This window comes from Mesoplodon densirostris, chromosome 8 (assembly GCF_025265405.1).
Source record: "Mesoplodon densirostris isolate mMesDen1 chromosome 8, mMesDen1 primary haplotype, whole genome shotgun sequence".
Lineage (NCBI taxonomy): Eukaryota > Metazoa > Chordata > Mammalia > Artiodactyla > Ziphiidae > Mesoplodon > Mesoplodon densirostris.
Window position 1 is genome coordinate 55753674 of NC_082668.1, and position 18469 is coordinate 55772142.

General features: G+C 42.1%; 1 protein-coding gene across 4 annotated transcripts in view; it reads left to right on the plus strand.

Annotated features, from left to right (window-relative positions):
- The window catches only part of MGAT5 (alpha-1,6-mannosylglycoprotein 6-beta-N-acetylglucosaminyltransferase), a 367899-nt gene that overhangs the window by 222159 nt on the left and 127271 nt on the right, over nucleotides 1-18469 (plus strand). For all 4 annotated transcript variants that reach the window (XM_060106214.1, XM_060106215.1, XM_060106216.1 and 1 more), the window contains 4 exons: nucleotides 4792-4863; nucleotides 7374-7535; nucleotides 11007-11176; nucleotides 14823-14957. In XM_060106214.1, coding sequence (XP_059962197.1) covers nucleotides 4792-4863; nucleotides 7374-7535; nucleotides 11007-11176; nucleotides 14823-14957 — 539 coding nt within the window. The remainder of the gene's footprint in view (nucleotides 1-4791; nucleotides 4864-7373; nucleotides 7536-11006; nucleotides 11177-14822; nucleotides 14958-18469) is intronic.

Below are 18469 nucleotides of genomic sequence, written 5' to 3' on the forward strand. Positions count from 1 at the left end.
CAATTTGGCCCAAATATTCATCATCTCAGGTGTTTGATGGAGAGGATGAGCAGAACCACTCACATGTGTGGACGTCCTTTACCATGTGTATTTCCTGTTCAAAACTTTAGACAGGGGAGTAGGCCAGGGAGGGGAGTGGAGTGGGGTAAAGAAGTCTTTTTTAAAAGCATGCCCCTTAATGAGTAACTACATTTGATATGTCATCAGTTCAACCAATACGTGTGGATGTATGTATGTGTGTATCATCAGTGGATCAAATGAATAGATATAGTCAATGGTATCCTTTTGGTATGTAACCAACTAGCCCGACAGGATGATGTCCAACCATCTTTTTCAGATCTTAAAGCTAATAGAATTATTAAGAGGTCACCCAAACCAGCACCTTCATTTTGTAGATGAGAAAACCTGAAAGTCAAATGGTTTAAGGCTGTCCCCCTAGTTGTTTGTGGAGTTGGGCATAGAATTCATTTTGGTGGATTCCACATTCAGCAGCTCTCTTATCCTTGCCCTTCACTGAGCTTGGCCTTTAAGGTGGCTCTGACATGTCCTGGTCCAGGAACCGACAGATCTCAGTCATCACCCAGCCCTGCTGCTCACTAGTGAGTGGACCTCAGCAAGTTCTCAGCCCCTTTAAGCCTTGCTTTCCTCACTTGTAACCTGGCAATGGTACCCACGTCATAGGGCACTTCAGGGGATTAAGTGATGGGTTGCAGTCAAGTTCATTTGTTTTCTTTCCCTGAACTGTAAACCTTCAGTAAATGACTGTATGCTTATATAATGTAATGCCTTTAAAACTTATTTGATTAAGAAATGTTCATTGTAAAAAAAAAAAAAAAAGTCGTAATATGAAGATTCACATAAAGAAGAAAATGCAAAGCACCCATGACACCAATATCCAGAGATAACCTCAGACTTCTTATGCATTTTGCTCATTTAGTTTTGATTACACTTACTCTAGGAAAAAAACAGCATGAAATTCTATGTCAGTGATCCATTAAAGCAAAACCTTTCACATTAAGCATGAGAGAAGAGGCCATAATGGAGTCTGATTATTATTCTTTCAAAAGAACAGAACATTACTGCAGAGAGGCCAGTTACACCAAAGTACACACATATGTACGTTAAATCTACTCATTTTTGCTATAACTTTATTACTTCTTTTCCCCCTTTAAATTCCAACTCGAGCTGTAGGAATCTCTGTAAGCAGTTTCGTTTTTCTTAAATGTAATGAATTGTCCATCCTACGGAACTTGAAAGTAAGTATGAGGTCTGTTTAGGAACTTTGCTTTGGTTCACATTGTACGTGATGAAGCTGCAAAACCTTCTCAGATCAAAGAAGTTTAAATCATTGGGAGGAGGAATGTCAAAAATAAAATTGGGTAATTCTAGATCTCCTTGCTCAAGAAAAGTGCTTCATTGAGGCCTCTGTGTGGAAGATGCCTTAATGTTCCAAAGGTCTAGCCTGGCGGGTCTTTTCTGTTTCTGCTGCCTCTTCATTTTGTAGCCTGAGTCTAGTGCACTAAAAAGATTAGTTCCTGTAGAAGTTTCGCCTTCAAATCGAAGGTTAATAGAGTCATGGTTCTGCTCCTCTATCGATTGTTGTGTGCGTGTTGCCGTGAACTCAGATGGTTTTCAATTTTTAGACTTACTGTGGTGATTTGTGGACTATTTTAAGGCTGTCCAGTCCCTGCCCTGGCAGAGGGCTTGATGGAGGACTTGCCAGCTTGCAGGAGTCGGGTAGAGGTCAGGGTAGACAGTGGGAGGGTCCAGTGCCACAGATCCTGTCCCAAGGAGAGCACCAAGGTCACAGCTGGAAAAAAGCATAGCCAAGGCAGTAGATGAAGGAAGATGACCACAGGCAGACATAGGACACTAGGGTTCTGAGAGCCAGGAAGAGAGATGGTAAGAATGAGTTGAAATAGAAGAGCTTCCAGATCAGGAAGACAGTGGGCTCATTCTGGGGTCCAGCTTTCCTGGTAGGATGCTGTGCTGGGTGGTTAGACTCACTGAAGGAGCCAAGGTAGATCAGACAAAACAGTTAGGGATGAGGAGGCTGAATTATTAGCCCTGAGCAAGATTTTCCCTGAGTGTTATTAATGGTGTTCTTATTTAGGAAAATGTTGCTCATTTGAGGGCTGTTTGTTTCAGTACAGTGGAGTTATTGCCGGTGTTGGCTTTCTTCCAATCCTGGTAATCCTCTGAGGTTTCAGAAAGAAATGTGTTTGTTTTTTCCCCCTCTCCCTGTGGAGTAATTGGTTTATGTAAAATTTAATTATTTTGTTAACCAGTTATCCTATCACTGCGTACAAAAACAGCCACCCTAAAAACCCACTGTACTCCTGTGTCAGGATGTTCAGAATTGATTTTTCCTCCATTATGAGTGAATATGTAATGGTAAGATTTCTTGCTAAAAGCTAAAATAGGCAGACTCCGTTTCCCATTCTTTCAGGGATGCCCTTGAAATCTTGCCCAGTATTATCCAGTGATTTAAAGTAAGAAGAACTGAGATAAAGATCAGTTTCCAAGAGGAATTAAAGTCTTGAGTATTCTGTAGGGAAGTCGTATTTTAGAAGATCACCTTGGACTGTATTTTCATGAGAGTAAATTTCAGAAGATTCTTCTAAGGACAGAGGAGTGAATGTACTCTCCTTTATCTGACCTCACTAATGTCTCTCCTTTTGGTTGATTTTCTTTATTCATAGTCGTGTTTCATCTTTCCCTATCATGCTCTTCATGAGGACATTTTTTATCCTCACATGCTGCTGTGTACATTTTGTTATTTATTTTGTGTGGGGTTGACTACGAATCTGTACCCTGCTTGCTCATCCTCATGCTTTTTTCTGTGCAGTGGAAGGTCTCACAATCAGGTCTACAATCCATTTGAAGCCTTCATGTTACAAATATGCTTTAAAGCACTGTCTTATTGAGTTCATTTACAAAATTTTAATTTGAATTAAATAATTCAGTCCGGCCTGAGAACACAAGGCACACATGTGTGTAGTGCTGCTGGGACCAGCCGAGGCTTCATCCCCTTGGAGGCTTCTTTTCTGCTGCTTCTCCCTCACTTTTCTCATTTGTATCAATAGAGTGCTTTTCCTTGGTGATTTTGCCTTTCATGGTGATGTTGCTATGTAAGGGCTCAGTATTTAGACATAGGCATTCCAGGCAAGTTAGTATTTTCTTTTTTTTTATGAGTAAAAACCACTGCAACTTTTCTTATGAGGAGTCCTTTTGAGTCTCTGAAGTCATTCACAAATATGGTCAAGTCTGATTTCACTCCACAAAAAGAAAAGAGAATATTGTGTACTTTTCCTATCCAGGAATTCCACCCTCCCCCAAGCTTTTGCCCTCTGCTTGTTACTTTCAGATCATTTGCAGTGGCAGAGGGCTTTATGCAGATTGCCCAATTATTTCGGGTCCTAGTCAAAATCACCTTGCTTTAAGAGATATTTCTAGAGTAGTGAAACTGCTTTGTTTCTTTGAAAACTCACTGGGAGCCGGAGGGCCAACCAGCTTGTATGACTGTGCATTGCTGACCCAGGAGCTCTGACCTCACACACATCCCTTCCTCCCCCTGTGACCCTCCAAGGATGCCCCCCGCCCTCTTGTACTCTTCATTTTTATAGGTCCGCCTGGCCACAGAAACATTATTTTCAGCACCTGTTTATTAGCCATCTTTAATAACCTCATATATTAATAAATGGGTGACATGCTATCTTGGAATTATATGGCCAGTTTTGGCAAAGAGGTCAGACATCAGTATTGCTCAGTGCATTTTTCATTTACTAGAACGTGTGAATTTGCCTAATTTTCTTTGTTAACCTTTGTCGAAGTCATTCCTGTAAAATCTGGCACTTCCCCTTTCTTTTTCCTCCTCCCGCAGCTCTCTAAACTCCGGTGCATTGACAGAACAGTCCATCTTCCAGAATGGCTCTCACAAGATTGCTGAGGGATTTTTTTTTTCTTTCATCTCTCTTTCCAATAGGTTTTATCACCCTGGTCCTTGAGTTAGTGTGAAGTGAACAGCCAGAAAATGAGGGGAAGCCTTGATCAGTTAGCCTTAAACTCTCGGTTGCATACCTAATTTGGAGATACATGATGGAGTTCTGTGGCTCATATGCCTTGATGTTTCCTTGCCTGCCACACCACAGCAGATAATGAGTCATTCTTGTCCTCTCGCTAAATAGTACAGAGGCACCTTTGCATTCCCATTCCCTGGCAGCAGTGTTCACGTCTTTTAACTTTCTGCTGCAAGACTGCCCCCCCTCCTTCTGTGTAGAAGTTCGAGGATTAAATGATTAAGGAATCAGTCACTGTGAAGTCTTTTTTTTTTTTTTTTTTTTTGTGGTACACGGGCCTCTCACTGTTGTGGCCTCTCCCGTTGCGGAGCACAGGCTCCGGACGCGCAGGCTCAGCGGCCATGGCTCACGGGCCCAGCCGCTCCGCGGCATGTGGGATCCTCCCGGACCAGGGCACGAACCCGTGTCCCCTGCATTGGCAGGTGGACTCTCAACCACTGCGCCACCAGGGAAGCCCCACTGTGAAGTCTTTGAAGGACAGATGTGAAGTGTCATGATACGCTCATTGGGGACCTTGGCTGATTATTGTTTCATCTGAGAGGGGCCCTGCCTCTGGATGGCTAGCTAAAAGTGTGGGAGTCTGACTGATAATAGTAATAGCCCACTTAACCCACTTCCTGTGTACCAGGAACTGTGCTTGTAGCTTTGCACAGACATTAATTCATTTACAGATGCACCAGCATACTTAGTGTCTCTGATTTCTATTTTTCAGGTTGAAAATTGGTGTCCTCATTTACCTTGGAGAGCAAAAAACCCCTACGAAGAAGCTGATCGTAATTCATTGGTAAGTGATTTTGGAAACCTCTTACTAGGCTTGTGATTTGAGTATGATGCCAAGTGATACATGTGGAGTCTTCTGCCAGCTGTAATCTGAAATAACGGTAAACCGAAGAACTTCTATCCCCAGCCCTGGGGAAGTCTGAGTGACCAAATCAGTCAACCAGTTAGCATATGTTTATTTATTGAGCAGTTCTCTGAGGGTTCCTACATGATAGGCTACTGATACGAATAACACCTGGTGCCAGACGTGGAGGTGCCCAGTGATTTAATAATGAAGGTGATGGTTGTAAATAATGACTCTGTCAACACTGAAACATAGGCCCATGGAAATTAATAAAGAAGTGGCGATCTCAGCCTGCATGGGTCAGGAGAGCATGTAAAGAGAAGATGACCTTGGAGTTGAATTTAAAGTGATGAATGAGTTCATACCAGGTCAAGGAGAGAAAGATGTCTCTGATGGCAGGGGGAAAGGTGCCTGTACAAGAGCCTGGCATTTTCAGGGAGTAGAACCTGGTTCAGTGGGACAAGGCCATAGGGGTTTGGATGAGCTGGAATGAAGACGAAATGGGAAAGGTAGGTAGCGGCTGTGAAAAGCTTTGTATTAAAAGCTCAAGTCTTTATTCTTCACCCCAGGGATCAACTAATTTTTTTCTATGACAGGGCAGATAGTAAATATTTTCATATTTGCAGGCCAGATCTCTGTTCCAACTACTCAGTTCTGACCTGTGGCACAGGGCAGCCCTAGGCAATGTGTAAATGAGTGGGCGTGACTGTGTTCTGATAAAACTTTACGTAGAGGGCTTCCCTGGTGGCGCAGTGGTTGAGAGTCCGCCTGCCCGTGCAGGGGACGCCGGTTCGTGCCCTGGTCCGGGAGGGTCCCATATGCCGCGGAGCAGCTGGGCCTGTGAGCCATGGCCGCTGGGCCTGCGCGTCCGGAGCCTGTGCTCCGCAACGGGAAGGCCACAACAGTGAGAGGCCCGCGTACAGCAAAAAAAAAAAAAAAAAAAAAACTTTACGTAGAAAAACAGGCAGCGAGGGAGATTTGGTCTAAGAGCCAGAGTTTGCTGAGCCTCACTTAGACCATGGGATTCTTGGGAAACTGTTGAGTCAAGGACATGGTCAGATGAGTTTTAGAATGAACTATGGTAACTGCTGAAAGATGGATTTAGTGAATGTTTTATTTAGATGTTATATGAAAAAAATACTAGTGTTATTATTTTTCTCTGTTATTTCAATTGCTGGTTGCATCCAGCTATCTTAGAAAAATAGTCTTCCTGGGCTTCCCTGGTGGTGCAGTGGTTGAGAGTCAGCCTGCCGATGCAGGGGACATGGGTTCGTGCCCCGATCCGGGAAGATCCCACATGCCGCAGAGCAGCTGGGCCCGTGAGCCACGGCCACTGAGCCTGCACGTCCGGAGCCTGTGCTCTGCAACGGGAGGGGCCACAACAGTGAGAGGCCCGCGTACCGCAAAAAAAAAAGAAAGAAAGAAAGAAGAAAATAGTCTTCCTGACTTTTAAGTTATTTTGGATTGAATTTTTTTTTTTTTTAATTTTTGACTGTGTTGGGTCTTTGCTGCTGCACGTGGGCTTTCTCTAGTTGCGGTGAGCGAGGGCGTCTCTTCGTTGTGGTGCGCGGGCTTCTCGTTGCGGCGGCTTCTCTTCTTGCGGAGCATGGGCTCTAGGTGTGTGGGCTTTAGTAGTTGTGGCACACGGGCTTCGGTAGCTGTGGCTCGTGGGCTCTAGAGCGCAGGCTCAGTAGTTGTGGCTCGCGGGCTCTAGAGCGCAGGCTCAGTAGTTGTGACTTGCGGGCTCTAGAGCGCAGGCTCAGTAGTTGTGGCGCATGGGCTTAGTTGCTCCCGGACCAGGGCTCAAACCCGTGTCCCCTGCATTGGCAGGTGGATTCTTAACCACTGCACCACCAGGGAAGCCCTTTTGGCTTGAATTTGAAATTTTATTCAGTTACTATAGGAAAATGGTATTCCTGGCTTTTAAATTCCTTAGAAAATAATAAACTTTTGTTTGTTTGGATAGGGACAAAACTAGAAGGTGAGCATTTATTTCCCTACTTAACTTTGTGGACAGAATGAGGCTTTTTGGCAGCCTACACAATGGCAGGTAGCCTGTTAAGAATTGACTTCAGTTTTCCCAGGAGTCTGCTACCCTGCAGTAGATCAAGGGGCCAATAAATTCGGGTGCAGAGAATTTCAAGGTGTATCAAGCACATTCACTGTAAAATATGCATTTTGGACGTAGCTCAGGGCTTTGCAAGTCTGTGCTGCCTTTCTCTACTTCTGATTTTTTAATGATGTCCCTTATAGCAGAGCAGCAGTCAAGAGGCCTTTGCCTCAATTTGCAGTCCTGGGAGCGTCAAGCAAAGCTGTTCAGCAGACCAGACTTTTGAAGCCTTGTGCTTAATCGACTATCTCTTTCAAGTTTTCAAATGTCACATCATGAAAAGCATTATGCTTTTGGACTTCTTATCTTCTACTCATTTTTATTAAATTTCTGTTTCTAGGCAGAAATTCGTACGGATTTTAATATTCTCTACAGTATGATGAAAAAGCATGAAGAATTCCGATGGATGAGACTACGGATCCGGCGAATGGCTGATGCGTGGATCCAGGCAATCAAGTCCCTGGCAGAGAAGCAGAATCTTGAAAAGAGAGAGCGGAAGAAAGTGAGTTTCTGATTAATTCACTTCAGTTGGATGCCAGTTTTCTTGAAAATTTGATTTTCGTGGAGACAAGAGTAAGAGAAATGTCATGTCTCAAATGATATTCCCTCAGGGTGAATCTGTGCAGTCTCTTCTTGTACAGCCATTTTTTGGGCTGTCCTTTTCCCGGATTACAATAATTATACTTATCAGGAACTGGCACACATGTTTCTTGGGTGAAGCCAGGCAGAATATCTGCTTGTAAGTCAGAACCCTCTGACTCTGTCTCAGTGGCATCAGGAAATTTAATTCTCTCTTCTTTACCTGAATACAATCTTGAAGAACTTCCTGTTTTACATCATCATGACAATTTCATATTCTTGGTATTTGTCAGCTCTGGGATTTGGGCAACTAACTGGTGAGTTTCATCGCTGTTCTGTTTGGTGGTGCTTCTGCTTATGTTCCTGAGAGAGAGAGATACTATAAATTAAACTTGAGCCAATTTGTTTTGAAGTTCATGAGGAGATGCTGGGGAAACCTCTGTAATATCCCTGAGCATGAAGATCTTATACCCTATTAGTTATACATCAAGTGGCCATGACTTTAGATTAACTATTCTGATGAAGAATAAACAAGAAAAGTAAACAATCTGTTCCCATATCTAAAAATAAATGAAAAATGAGTTTAGTATTCCTAATTTGACTAATTTGATACCTTTGGGGCAAAAATACAGATACACTTGCAGAACCCCAAGTCACAGTTTAATGAGTCAGTTTTGCTTAGATCCCTTGAGTTTATGAGACAGCAGGACCAGACATCCTGGCATCAAATAGTCCTGCAGGAAAGAGTATGTGGTCATAGATCCAGGTGAGCTATGAAAAGGAAGAGTAATTTCTATATAATCCTCTGCAGTTATCTCCAGGATATATTGTTATGTGAAGACATGGTAGGTGGAGAATAGTGAACATTATTTTTAAAAGGAGGAAGGAATTTATCTATATATCTGTATCTATACCTACATGTGTACCTATAGATATATACAAATACACACACATATATACACATATATAATGTATATATGATATACATATATGCTTCTTGCTCAGATTTTTTGAATGGAATAGCAAAGCATGCAATTAAAAATAAGGAGATGGATGGTGGTAATGGTTGCACGACAGTGTGAATGTACTTAATGCCACTGAACTGTACACTTAAAAATGGTTAAAATGGTAAAGCTTATGTATGTTTTACCACAATAAAAAAAAGTCTAATAAGGGGAGTCAGGGGGTAGTGTGGAGGCAACAAATATAGAAACTAGACTTCTCTGAATATATCTTGATTTGTAGATTTGACACTGGAATCATTTTACTTAAGTGTAAAACAGATTACAAAAAAAAAACTCATAAGGAAAAAATAAAGCAAATGAACTGACCACGTGTCCACTTTTACTCTAAGCACACAGAGAAGGGCTATTCTTAGTGACTTCAGAGCACAGTACTTTGAACGTTTCTGATGGGATATCACAAATGATTAAAAAAACTGCAAAAATATCTTAAAACAATTTTTCTAATCCTGTAAGAGGTGGTGGTGTTGATATTCTCCTTCCGAATCCATTATGTGTATTGGAATAAAGCAAATTAGCAATTACGTTAGTGTCCTGGAGAAGTGGAATTTTCAGTGTGGGAGAGAGGAAGTAACAGATGTGAGATGGATAATGTTATAAAAATGGATAAAGCTGCTGTAATCCTGGGTTTGAATTGGAAAAACCAGTGTGAACTCATGATTATTTTTATCCTTGAGGAAAAATAAATTTTCTAGCTATGTCCACTGAAAAGGCCTATAAACAGTGATCATCTAGAGTATGCTAGGCACCAGACTTTGATCTTTAAATACCATTTTCACTAAATGTTCTAAAAGGTTCTTGGAAAAGTGGCTGATTAAGGCCTGAGACAGACGTCGTACAAGATGAGCTTGGAACGCCTTGTCGTGTCAGAGAGCAAAGAAACTATCAAAGACTACTAGGATTTTGTCAAAGAACTTAGAAGCCAACTTTAATAGTCTCCCGTTGCCCAAGATGGCACAATTTGGTAATCAGTAAGAATAATAACTGCGATTATTGAAACACATCAAATATACTTATATTCATGATTTTATGATGATATATATATATATTTAAAATCCTCATTGGTCATTATTAGAGTACGCTAAAGAACAAATCAGTTATTTTGAAAACTGTTAAGTAAAAGGAAAGAATCAAGTATTTACCAGGTTTTTTCTATGTAAGCTGTCCTTTGTGAGGGGTAGTTTCTCTTTATAGAAGTATTACAGCTAATAAATGCAGAAGGAATGATAGAATATCACCATTTGCAACCCCTAATGGATTATTGCATCTAGTTAGTGATCATCAGTAGCTGCTAACATCACAAAACAGAAACACCCAGATTTTGTTCTCACCACTGGAAGTACCCGGCACCACCTGTGAAGTAGTATTGCCCCAAAAATCAAATACAAATTTGATCATGGCTGCAGATCTGATTACTAATTTACCATAAACACAAGGGACAGAAGAATCTGTTACACAGTCAGCAAAATCTAGAGTGTGAGACACTCTGTTGGAAATACAACCCAACTTCTTTGACAAATAAATTACAAGCCTCTATCCCCCCAAAAAAGGATAATCGGGCACCACTGTAGGTTAAAGAAGAGAGATGTATGACGCATTACAATTTGTGCACTTTGACTTCTGACTCAACCAACTGCTCTTGAAAAAAATAAGTGACAATTGAGCAAGTGTATAGACTAACTGGATATTGGATGATACTAAGGATTTAATAGCTATGTTAGGGGCATTGGGGTGATGTTACGGTTATGTTTTTTAAGTGAAAGTTTGTTTCTTTTAGAAATTCCAACTGAACTCTTTACAAATGAAAGGTTGGGCTGTCTAGGATTTGCTTCAAGATAAGCTAGAAGGGTTGGGAGAAAGTGAGGGATGTACATTAAATAAGACTTGTTAGGAGTTAATCATTATTGAAGTTAATAATTGTTGAGTCCAGTGGAATTGACTATATTGTCATGTCTGCTTTTGTTAGTGTTTGAAATTTTCCATGTTAAAAGCTTAAAGATATTCCAGCTGTGGTAAAAAAGCCCAATATAGTTAAAAGATACTGTATTGTCCTACTTGATTCCCCCTTAATTCCGATTTTCCAAATGTACCCCACTTTTGGAAAACAGGATTATCTGTCCCTACCTCATACTCATAGCCATACCAAATTCAGTAATGACTTTATTTCTCTAAGAAAACAATGAAAAATCATTTCCTTCCTTTCTCTGTACCTTCTAGAAAAATTGTTTACCCCATGTTGAGATTTCATTAGAACGTAAACATGACTTTGGAATTGGTGGTGGCTTTTTGGTAGGTTACTGTGGAGTTTGTACTTTGTCCGACGGGAATCAGTATGTGCCTCTTCTTTTTTTTGTTGTTTTTTGTTTTTTCAGGTCCTTGTTCACCTGGGCCTCCTGACTAAGGAATCTGGATTTAAGATTGCAGAGACAGCTTTCAGTGGTGGCCCTCTTGGTGAATTAGTTCAGTGGAGTGATTTAATTACATCTCTGTACTTACTGGGCCATGACATTAGGATTTCAGCTTCACTGGCGGAGCTCAAGGAGTAAGGAGATTATTTTTCAATTTTAAAATCAGAATACAAAAAAGAAATTGTAAACTCTTAAAGCCCTCTATTGGTGTGTAATTTCTTGTGGAGGAAAATGAAAGTGATAATTCACGAAACAGGAGATAAGAAGATTATTTTCAGAAGCTAAATACATACACTGTGAAAAGGCTAATATGTTTTCATTGTAGCTGCAGGCTCCAGAGGCTTGATAAATGAATGCCAGAAAATTCAAACTAAGGAGCTTATTCTTTGCTGTTACAGGTGCTTCCAGCATCTGCAGCAGGAAACATGATTGACTTTCCTAATTCCCTGTCTCTTGCTGAAACTCATACCCTTCCCTACTCAACAGCAAGCTTTCTAAATCTTCAAACGGGGCAGGTTCCTGTTTGCAATTTAATTTGGATAGAATGAGTTTCTTGAAAGCCCTGATCCAATCCTATTTCAGTTAGCCCACTTTCAACTCTGCCTGGGTTTTTTGGTTTCACTGAAATGTGCTTCTAGCTCAAGCCCTCTCTTAATCCCTTTTAGATTGACATGACTGGCTAAACAGAAATGCTTAGAGCCCCTTCCCTCCTTTTTGGATAACTGCCCATGGAGACTCTCTACCCAACAGCCAAGTTAACATCTAGCAATATGTCAACTGTTCCAAGAGAAATGGCTTGAAGGAACATTCTAGAAATGGAAGAGGTGTTAAGACAATGTATGTCTCACCCTGCTCCAACTTTATTGTCTAAAACATTGATGCCCAGAGAGGTCACTTCTGTTAAGTCTGAGGTCCACATCGGATTAGATGCAGTATTGGGATGAAAGCAGTAATATCCGTAAAATAATGTCAGCTCTCTTTTGTTAAATGATTTCCATACACTGAAACCATGAGCTGGGCTTTAGTTACAGTGGTAGTTATCAACAGTTATGACAACCATAACACTGATGATGCCTATTAAGAGCTAACATTTGGGGGTTTTCCCTGGTGGTCCAGTGGATAAGATTCCACGCTTCCAACGCAGGGGACCCAGCTTCAGTCCCTGGTCGGGGAGCTAGAACCCCGCATGCATGCCGCAACTAAGAGTCTGCATGCCACAACTAAGGATCCTGCATGCTTCAACGAAGATCCCGTGTGCTGCAACTAAGACCCACAGCAGCCAAAATAAATAAATATTAATATTAAAAAAAAAAGCTAACATTTGTTGAGTGCTTCCCGTGCACCAGTTACTAAGTGTTTTACATGTTTTATAAATTATTTAGTTCTTAGTGCAAACCTGGAAGTAGGCACTGTTGCTTTCTGCATTTTAAAGATGAGGAAACTGAGATTCAAACCAAAAAAGATTTCCTCAAAGTCCCATGGAGAGTACGTGGAAGAGCCAGGATTTGAGCCCTCTGTCTGTCTGACCTCAAAGCCTGTGTTCTTGACCACCGAACCCCAGTGCTCCCTTCAGAACTCGATAAACCTGAGGTCTTCTGAGCCCTTCACCACTTTTGTCCCTTTAACAGCTACCTCCTGTTGCCTTCCTCCTGCTTCTTAAAACACACTGGGGAACACAGCATATGAAGTGGGTGCCTTCATACATTGAGCGTTCATTCCTTCAGTGCTCTCTGTGGGCTGCTTCTTGGTACGGGACATACAGAGATGACCAGTGTGTGGCCAAGGAGATGCCAACCTTTTGATAATTACCACTAATACGTTGCACAATATTGACACTAACTGCAATGTGATTAGTTCTAATTGAGGTGAGGATGCTCAGCAAAGGGAGTGCAGAATCTGTGAATATTGCTCACCACTGTGTATTGAGCACCTAGAACAGTGCCTGGCACACAGTAGGTGCCCATAACTATTTACTGAACAAATGAGTGAAGGGATGAATGAATGGGGGGGGGTGAAGAAATGGAGTACAATGGGAGCTCTGGGGATAGGCGCTCCCCAGGGAGCTCTGAAAAGACATATTAGGGATCTACCAGGCAGAGACTTAATTTGCTGGTCAAGAAGATTATGGAGGTCTTTAAGCCATGGTGACAGGGCCAGATGTGTTTTATTTGAGTAGATACTTGCGGAAGCAACATGGAGCAGTGGTTCCCAAACATGCCTGCACATTAGAATCACCTGGGGATCTTTTTAGGCTCCCTAAGCCCAGACCATATCGCAGACTAATTAAATGACAACCTATGGGGGTAGGACTCAGGCATAAGTATCTGTTGATGCTTCCAGGTGATTCCAAAGTGCAGGCAGGTTTGGGAACCACTGAATACAGGGTGGACCAGGAGTTAGCAACGATGGCTGAGCAGGCCAAATGCAGTCCTGTGCGTTTTTTGTTAATCAAGCATCACGGGCCCAAAGCCACACCCGTGGCTGCTTTCCTTCTCCAAGAGCAGAGCTGAATAGCTGTGACGGAGAATGTGTGGCCTGCAGAGATGCAAGTGTTTACTACCTGGACCTTTACAGAAAAAAATTTTCAAATCGTTGGGAAGAAATTGGTTATATGGAACTTACCTCTTTCAGAAACCCAGTGGAGAAAAGGGTGCCTGGAGCAGTGTCAGTATGGAGCTCTAGGGCAGAGGCCTGTTGATGACTCTTGCCCTTTGGAGTAGGGTGTCCATAATCTGGTGAAGGACTGTTATGGGGTGTGAGCAGGGATACAGAGACCAATGATGACTGATTTCTGGGTGAATGGCAGTATGGGTAGCACTTATTTGCCCCACCCATGTGAAATTGATGTACGATCAAGCATGTTGGCTCAGTGCAAGGGTGGGTTTGGATGGATGGGTGGGTTTGGATGGGTGGGTGGATGGAAGGGAGGATAATGAAAAAGTATAAACCATAGTGCCAGTTCTGTGTTACTGTCTAGTCAGAAGGAAAAATTAGACATAAAAGAAATTTGCAAACAGTACAGGACAGTACAGAAAGAAGTTTATATTGTAGAGGCTAGAAATGGAAGACATTTAGGAGGTCAGTAAGGGCTGTATGATAAGAACAGTCTCTTTGGGAGATACTAATAGGTACTGAGTAGTATACATAGGTACTTTCCACTGAATACCTACTTTAACTACCTGAAGAATTCCTGAGAGGTTGCTGTCCTGCCATCTCCTCTGTATCCAGTCCTGTTTTGTGTTTGTGTGTGTGTGTGTGTGTTTTAAATGAGGAAAGATTCAGAGAAGTAACTTTCTAAGATCTCACAGCTGCTAGACAGTGGAGTGTGATTTAATTAGTCTGGGATATGGCCTGGGCTTGGGAAGTTGGAAAAGATCCCCAGGTGATTCTAATGTGCAGGCATGTTTGGGAACCACTGCTCCATGTTGCTTCCGCAAGTATCTACTCAAATAAAACACATCTGGCCCTGTCACCAGTACTTAAAGACCTCCCTAATCTTCTTGACCAGCAAATTAAATGGAGACAGATTGAGACCCAGATATCCCTTGGTTTCCAAGGCTATGTTTGTATACAACCATTTGCTTTTGCAAGAGTCAGAATTGAGGCTTTGGATGGACTTGATGAGTGGGCAGAACTTGGATAGGCAGCTGATTGGGAAGGGCCATGCCATCCTCCCTGATAAGGATTCTTGGGATGTTTATTTACCTATTTAAAGTTGCTAAGTGCAGTACCTTGCAGTAAATTGTATTTTTTTTTTCCTCTCTTCTGTCCTTTCTCTAGAATAATGAAGAAGGTTGTAGGAAACCGATCTGGCTGCCCAACTGTAGGAGACAGAATTGTTGAGCTCATTTATATTGATATTGTAGGACTCGCTCAATTCAAGAAAACTCTTGGACCATCCTGGGTTCATTACCAGTAAGTGCTACATACTGTTCTTAAGTTTTTAGAGCTTTTTATTTCTTTAACAAGGGTTACATGGTTGCTGGTAGAAAAAGCTTATCAAATATTATCTTTTTTTTCTTTTTTCTATAATTGTCTCTATTTTTAACATCTTTATTAGAGTATAATTGCTTTACAACAGTGTATTAGTTTCTGCTGTATAACAAAGTGAAAGAGCTATACATATACATATATCCCCATATCTCCTCCCTCTTGTGTCTCCCTCCCACCCTCCCTATCCCACCCATCTAGGTGGTCACAAAGCATGGAGCTGATCCCCCTGTGCTATGTGGCTGCTTCCCTGTGTTGAGTGTTTCTCATTCCTAATTGAAGTTCAGATTCTCCTCGGTGCATTTTGACTTTCAAGTGCTATTCATTATTTTCATTGATCTCTTTTAAAAATAGAAAACAAGGATCCAACCTCCTTTTTACCTTCCCTAACACTTAGCTTGCCTCTGTCAGTCTGCCTACACTAATCTCATCTGTTTAATCAAATAATGATTTTGATAAACTATTGACAGGGTCATTTCTTGTGTTCCTTAGGTTTGAGTTGATGACTTATTTCTCTGTCCCTTTCCCCCATTGGTATTCTTGTCATTCTTAGAAGAGAAATCTGGGTGTAGCTTGTCTGAATGCTAGGGTCTTGTACTTTTAAAGATAAGCCTCATGCTTAGCATCACCAGAGTGCATATGTTACTCTGTGTACAGTTGCTTAGCATCACCAGAGTGCATGTGTTACGCTGTGTACAGTTTTTATTAGTAGAAGATCTCACTGTTTCCCTCTTGTGGGTTGGAGACCATGATTTAGTATTTGAAACCATTTTACATGGTACACAAGCATGACACTAAATAACATTGAATTATATAATGAAGTTTTTTAATTTTTTCAATTTCCTTTCAATCTTCCTAAAAAAGGCTTAGTTTGATACTACTGTATCTCCAACACTACTTTTAACACTTGCATGAGAGTAGCTGTAAGTCTCAATGTTCAGCAGGCAAAAAAAATACCTAGTTTGAGTTTAGTAATTCTTATTAAAGAAGAGTAATATGCAGGATTGATCAAGATGGCGCCCAGTAGGATGATGTGGGACTCGCCTCCCCCTATGTACACATCCAGAATACATCTAACTGTGGAACAATTCTCATTGAAAACCAACTGGAAACTGGCAGAAAGACTCCTGTACAACCAAGACCGTAAGAAAGATTCACATGTAATCGGGTAGGAAGGGAAGAAAAGGGATCAGGTAGGGACCCCTGGGAAGGAGACTCAGAGAAAAAGGGAGATTGCACAAGTGGAGACCTGCCCTGGGAAGTGAGCGGTGAGAGCCCCAGATTGGGCACCTGAGTCGTGGGGTTCTACACAGGGGAAACAAGCCCCCTTGTTAGGTTGGAGGACCACTGGCACCAACAGGAGAGCTGTGGAAGGCCTAGACCCTGCTTGTGAGGAGCATGTGTGCCCTGGCTTGCCCCCGAGGCAGGGCAGAGAGGATGGACAGAGGTTTCCTGCAACTGCCTCAGCACGTGCCAGCCCTAGCCCAGCAAATGCTCTAGCCCCACTCACTCCATGTCACAAGATGGCACTGGAGCTGGGGTGGTCACAACGAGAGAGAAGACTGTGGGACACAGAGGTGACCTGGTCCCAGGATGGAGCCTGGGCAGTGGGGGAGGCAGTGGCCCTTGTTGGCACTTACTCAAGCAGTGCATCAGAAGCAGCCCAGACCTCTGACGGCGGCCACTCAACCACAACTCGCCCTCCAATACATGCTGAGAGGTCACGCAGGCTCCATCTGCCAAGGGTGCCGCAGCAAGGCAGGGGTGGAGGAGATTGGGGGCGATGAATGATTGTGAGGGGCAAAAGGGTACTTGGACCCAAGGCTGCATCTGAGCAGAGCGAGGGAAACAATTGTTGGTGCCTGTACAGACAGTGCACTGAAGACAGCTCAGATCTCTGTGGTCAAGCTACACAAGCTGAGAGCCTGCATCCTCTGCCCTTGCTTCAGCACTCCCTCGTCCTCTGGGGTAAGGGTCCCAGTGCTGGGAGAAGGGAAAGCACACACTTAAAGGAACAGAGCCAGCTCGGGCCTGAACCTCAGGGCTTCTACTTCAGCAACTTGGCATCAGACTCCATGATAGGGAGGTGATGGCCACCTAGCAGAGAGGAAGCCCCACCTCACACCCGCCTTCAGCTCTGGCCCCTTCATCTCCAGCCCCACCCATACCAAGGTGATAGCTGCCAGCACACCCTGAGGAAAGGGTGACTTGCATTCACATCAAATCTAGCTCTTCCACCAAAGGCACTGGGCACACGCAGTCTGTATAGGGGTACTCCCATGTAAGAACACCCCTTCAGGACTGCGGTAGGTAACTTTTTTACCTAAATTCATAGAGGCAGAGAAAGTTTAGCAAAATGAAAAGGCAGAGGAACTGGTCTCAATTGAAAGAACAGGAGAAAAACCCTGAAAAAATAATGAAACAGAAAAAAACAAATTACTGGATAAAGAATTCAAAGCATTGGTAATGAGAATGTTAACTGAACTAGAGTAAAGAGTAGATGAACACAGTTAGAGCTTTAACCAGGAACTAGAAAGTATAAAAAAGACCCGACAAAAATGAAGAATTCAATAAGTGAAAAAAAAAAAAAAAAAAAGACACACTAGAAGGGATGAAAATAGACTAAGTGATATAGAAGTACACCTAAGTCGTCTGGAAGATAGAATAATGGAAATTGCCCAATCAGAGCAGCAAAAAGAAAAACAAATTTTTAAAAATGAGAACAGTTTAAGGGATCTCTGGGATTACTTAAGTCTACCAACATTCACATTGTAGGTGTCTCAGAGAGGGAGAGACAAGGAGATCTAAAATGTATTTGAGGAAATTATGGCTGAAAACATTCCAAATCTGAAGAAGGAAACAGATATCCATGTACAGGAAGCACAGAGGGGTCCCAGTCAGGATGAACCCAAACAGACCCACATCAAGACATATCATAATTAAAACGACAAAAGTTAAAGAGAGAATTCTAAAGGCAGCAAGAGAAAAATAAGTCATACAGTGGAACCCCATAAGGCTATCTGTTGATTTTTCTGCAGAAACTTTGCAAGCCAGAAGGGAGTGGCATGATATATTCAAAGTGCTGAAAGGGAAGAACCTGCAACCTAGGATATGCTACCCAACAAGATTATCACTTAGAATAGGAGTGATAAAGAACTCAGACAAGCAAAAACTAAGAGTTCATCAATACTGAACCAACCCTAAAAGAAATGTTAAAGGATCTTCGCTAAGTGGAAAAGAAGTAAGAATCTATAGGAAAGGGAAAATCCCACTGGGAAAGCCACATATATAGTAAGGACTGAAGATCAACCAGTTAAATAAGCCAGTATGAAGATTAAAAGACAAGAAAATTATAAAAGCAACTATAGCTATAACAAACAATAAGGGGAGAAGCATGAAGATTAAAATATGACATCAAAAACAAAATGTGGCGGAGG